The following is a 5,179-nucleotide window of genomic DNA, read 5'->3' as shown; positions in this document are numbered from 1 at the left end:
TTGATACGTGCATGAATGATGCACTCGCACACCTACTCTCAGACACATTGCATTCCCATTTATATCATGTCCATGCATTCGCAACAAATCTAGAAATTCAGTCATATTCCTCGAATAATTGATATGCCCTTACACAAGGCTTTTTATTCATTTTGTTTTGTTGTTTTTACGTCACACACATTTATAAAGATCTGTTCAATAATCATATTTCAAGCAGTAACACAATGCTGACATAACATATGGGAGACTGATTCACAAACAGTAACCAGTACTATATAGATTCGCAGTACTTCTAACATCAACAACGTACGGAAATTCTGGAACAAAGATTCTTTGAATCATCTTTGTTGGGGCTTTATACACAAAAATTCATCACAGAATACTTTCCTTCAAGATACATCTGTGCATTCGATTAATCAGAGAGTGATTCTCAGCTAAAGGAACAAAGGAATTACACTAGAATAATATCAAGTACTAGTTATGCGAAGAGATATGAACCACATGTAAGTGGAAATCCGTTCAAGACATATCCCTCTACCTGGGAGTGTTTGCTATTCGGCACACAAACGTGTGTCTCTGATGTGTACATCATTTTAGAACGTAGCTTAGACGTTGACCAAGAACTGGCCTTAAGTACATAATTACTACACACTTAAAAACTAGTCAAACATGCGTAAAAGTCTAATTTGACTCTAATAGATAGTTTCATTGCGCTACCTGAAAAAAAAAAATGTTTCTGTGTCATTGTACCACTGTAAAAAGAGAGAAGAGCAATCTGATTGTAAGCATAGTCAGTGACCTGAAGGAAGCGATAGCAGCTCAAGAGTATATCCGGCACACAATTCCGGTGGTGTGATCGAGTGATGATATTACCATCATATCCGCGGGCACAGCTCTATTAAGTGATAATACATGGCCTCGTTATTAGATACACACACTGCGCGTTACAGCCTTATGAACTATTGTTTTTACCGCATTTCGAGTCAACAGGCGAGGGCAACAATACGTGAAAAAGTGGGGTGACACACAATCCTTGATTTTTTTTAACGCTTGACAACAATTCGGCGGCTACTACCCGGATGTGTGCCAAATTATTTTGACGCATATTATTACGAGTTTTGTTTCAATTCAGCTATCTGTCACAATTCAAGTTTAAACATTTCGCGTGTAATTGAATCAAACAGACAACTAATCTGTGTTTAAACTGGAACCATACCTCAAAATGATCAAGCAAAGATGACAACTGCATGCAGCACGTAAAGAACCAATAACAACAACGTCCAGTTTGTACTTGGCGTTTCAGCTTTTGTCAGGACGTAGTCCGTTGAATAATTTAGAACGAGATAATGTATCGGTGGTAATTAGTGCATGTTCTGTCCACACGAAAGAGAACTGTAAATTATTTACGCAATTTCATTGCCGACCCTTCGGCCGAGACAGCTATAACCACAGAGCATAATGAGATTATGCGATGATGAACACCCGTTGCTATAGCTACCGAGCTTCTAATGGATGCGAAGCAGATTGGTAGTTGAGAACCGAACGAGAGAGGTTTGCCAGGTCAATAATGCTAATAAGCTCTGGCTGGGAGTTTACAGCACATACTACCCGATACACTGTATACAAGGCCATTAGGCGAATCCACTTATGCAGAAGCCATACGTCTTGCATGACAATCCGGTTGAGTTTCATGCAGGCACACCCGCAACGAATAATTAGTGGACACTCTCACTGTGTATGAACGCCTTGTATGCGCGACAAAATGTCGCTGATGAAAGAAGAGATGTAAGATACAGATATCATTTTTTTTTTTCAGTGCAGATAAAGCCAATTTATTTTGAACAGTTGTTTTAATATCTTCAGGTTTAATTCTTAAAAAGGTCTAAATGTGAAAAATCAAACTGTACATATGGCTTCTATTCCTTTAAAGTCAGATCCGACTATAATCCAAATAGCCATAATCAACAAGCCGTAACCAAAAAAAAAAAAAAAAAAAACCACAAGATGTTATATTGCACACGAGCAGGTAGGGTATTGCAAGTAATCCCTTGTTTAAGTCAGATTATTCAGTACGTTTCCATATTTCACATAACACACACTATCTTGATTCATACATATGATTATGTCACATGTCTGATAGTAATTAGATTGATCTATGTCACAGTTATGTGCTGTACTAATGAACAGTAGGAAATAAGGGAAACGTAATATCACTGTAATTGCACAAAACGGAATTGCAAATATATCTTGACGGGAAGAGATATCTAAATTGTTTGAAAATATATCTACCCATCAACATAGCCATAGAGAAAACAAAGCACCAAACGAAAAATAAAATAAAACTAAGCAGAAAGCGAGAAATAAAACAAACTACAGTACAAACGTGAGCAAATCATTACAAAAAATATTTCGTTGTTCTTTGGTGTAAAAACATAAATATTATATATATGTACACAACGGAAACATTTATCACCACATATTCACACATTGCAGTTGCGAAATATTCACAGCGTATTGAGGAATGCATCAGTCAAGCAGTTAAGCATTGCGTCCCGTTAGAAGTAATTCTTAACTGACTATACCTACAGCCGGACCAATGGCGTCAAACATTTCATAGCACAATGCGGAATTACAATTTTTGCCCCAGTTTCACGTTCGTTCTTCACTTAACCTACTTATGCTCACTCGGACAAATGGTGACAGGATGAAAGATATAATCCAACCCAAAAGGATTCGGTATTGATCAACAAGAAAGTAAGATTGAGCTATGCTTCACAAGAGAGAAATTCTCAAGATATGACGTAAATAGAAAAACAGTGACAGACTACAAGAGAGAGAGAGAGAGAGAGAGAGAAGACGAGATGGTAAAGGATTTTACATTCCAGCATCTGTTTACCGGATCAGCGGCAGTATTCGATTTCTCTGACAAGAGGCAGCATTCATCTCGTGTTAGCTCCGGGAATGAAATTACGCATTAATGTTTGGCATATCATTTCCTAGCAAAGACATTTCTTTTTCAAGTGAAATTGCCAGAGGCATTGCTTTTCCGATTTTAAGTGCAGCGATAACAAACACAGTGGGCCATATGCCTCTCAATGTTGTTTTAAATACACAAGTAAAATCTTCTCGTATATACAGAGAACGATCAAAAACCTGCACAATATACACATAAAAACTTTCTTACATTTTAGTCATGAAATACACTCGAAGAAATCACTGTCAAAAACATAAACAAAGGAAAGCGAATGACATATGAAACAAAGTATTTAGTACCACGTCCGTATAATTCATCCACAGTTTTTAGGTATGGATACGTTGCACATGCAGTTTCAGCGTAGAAAGGTCCATATGCTGTCATTGGGGTCATGATCATGTGTTCAACTCCTGGCAAAAGACTTAAGATCCGCAAGGACGTCCGTGAAGTAGTTAGAATTTTGGTTTATCCTCAGCATTTTAGAACTGCAGCTATTGATGATCTTGATGCACCTTGACCAAAACTTGTCTTTGTCGTCCTCGACCAGGAAGGGTTTCAATGGATAACTGATCTCATTCCCCATGTAGCTATAGGATAGGTAGAGGCATGTAAGTACCATTGCTTGCAGCTCCGACTCACTTTTAACGACGATGTCGCCACCAAGGAGATCACGTACGAGCATATAGACGAAAACAACGTTGGCGGGGTTGAGGAAATTGATGTCCTGCCATCCTTGGATGAGCAACGACCGATCCACAGCTCGGAGCCACATGATCGCGTCATTTGCATCAAAGCTCTTCAGGTAGGGACATCGTCGGCACAGGAAGTTGCCGAGACATTTCAGGAGCTCACTAGTCGAACATTGCAAGATCTTTTTCGGGTTTGTCTGCACTCCAGAGGAGCGAATTCCGTGGCTCGAACTCTTTCTGAAGCCAGTGAGTCCATTTGTTGAGGTGGTGGTAGTGGCTGTTGAGCCTGACACGTTGCTGATCTTACTATGTTGCTTGTGTGCTGCGTGGTGTCCATTCTGCGTAGAAGGACAGTGCGAATTGAGGTTGAAGCACGAAAACGATTTTTTTATGCTTGAGTCCAGTGTTTTCGAGTCCTTTTTCTGTGGTGTGAGAATTGCCACACTCTCTGAGTACTGTCGATACATGGCATTGTTCGCATTATGGTTAGAGTGATTTTTAGGCTTAAGCACATTGTTATTCGCTTTATCTGATCCCGTGAGTGACTGCTTACTGCTATTGAAGTTAGAGTCTAGTGAGGTGGTACTTACCCCAGTACTAGCGGTCTTTTTCTTGGAAACGCTGAACATTTTAAGACCTAATGCGCTGATAAACAGGGCGGAGTTATGTTTGCGCATGGGTCGCTCACCAACGAGATGTATATTTTCCTTGGTACTGGCAACATTTTTGCTGTTATTCAAATACAGTTCATTAAGATTGCCCACACTGAGCGTTGTTGTGTCTGAATAACCACCGTAGTCACCCCTGTGAGGCTTCGGTGAGATTGACAGTACAGTCCCCATGTTGGCTGGAGAAATGCGTATGCTTAGTGGGTAGCGAAGTTTACTGCAACTGCAGCCGCAGACAGCTGACACCTCGGCGTGCAGTGGAGATAAAATCCCACCAGATAGGGTAGAACACAGCAACATATAATCACTTCTAGATGTCAATTGCTAGTCACATTTATATCGGTGATGCGGATGATGTCCAAATTGTTGATTACGAGGAATAATCATTTGATTTGGAGACGCAGATGCAACCCACAATGCAGTTTAAAACATGCGCTCAGTGGCGTACAGCTGCCGTCGTGGACTGCAGGATTACATCTGCCCGAAAGGCGCCGCATCGCAAGCATTTGACGACTGTTGTTGCCAGAGCTGAGTGACGTCACGTTGCCCTGCCCTGCTCTGACTAATAAGCGTGCAAGGAAAGCGAAATGTGATTCATGATGCGCATGCGCTATCGATGTCGTTCCCGAGCACATCTCCCACTTTTCAGCAGAGTGCGTGCTTTATATCCTCACGTCTTCTTGGTACACGAGTTTTGAGTAAGCTGTCTCTTTCGTGTACTGTCTCTCGTCATGAAATTGCTTTTCTCCATGTTCCATCTCCAGTTCAGGTCATTTCTTCTCCCTCTTATTCCCTCTCGCTCTCCTTAGTCTGTCTATCTCTCACTTATGTTGCAGATTTTGTCCCTC

General features: G+C 40.6%; 1 protein-coding gene across 1 annotated transcript; it reads right to left on the bottom strand.

Annotated features, from left to right (window-relative positions):
• Positions 1-2,457: 2,457 nt before the first annotated feature.
• Positions 2,458-4,794, bottom strand: LOC139730708 (uncharacterized). The gene has a single exon (XM_071641574.1). It carries the CDS (start codon positions 4,629-4,631, stop codon positions 3,378-3,380), a length of 1,254 nt encoding a protein of 417 aa, XP_071497675.1. The 5' UTR covers positions 4,632-4,794; the 3' UTR covers positions 2,458-3,377.
• Between the last annotated feature and the right edge of the window lie 385 nt (positions 4,795-5,179).

The sequence above is a fragment of the Diadema antillarum genome, unplaced genomic scaffold, assembly GCF_040938485.1.
Source record: "Diadema antillarum isolate AM-2024a unplaced genomic scaffold, OU_Dant_1.0 seq00000329_RagTag, whole genome shotgun sequence".
In the NCBI taxonomy this organism is placed as follows: Eukaryota; Metazoa; Echinodermata; class Echinoidea; order Diadematoida; family Diadematidae; genus Diadema; species Diadema antillarum.
The sequence above is the reverse complement of the archived record's forward strand: the minus strand, read 5'-3'. Positions and strand labels throughout refer to the sequence as shown.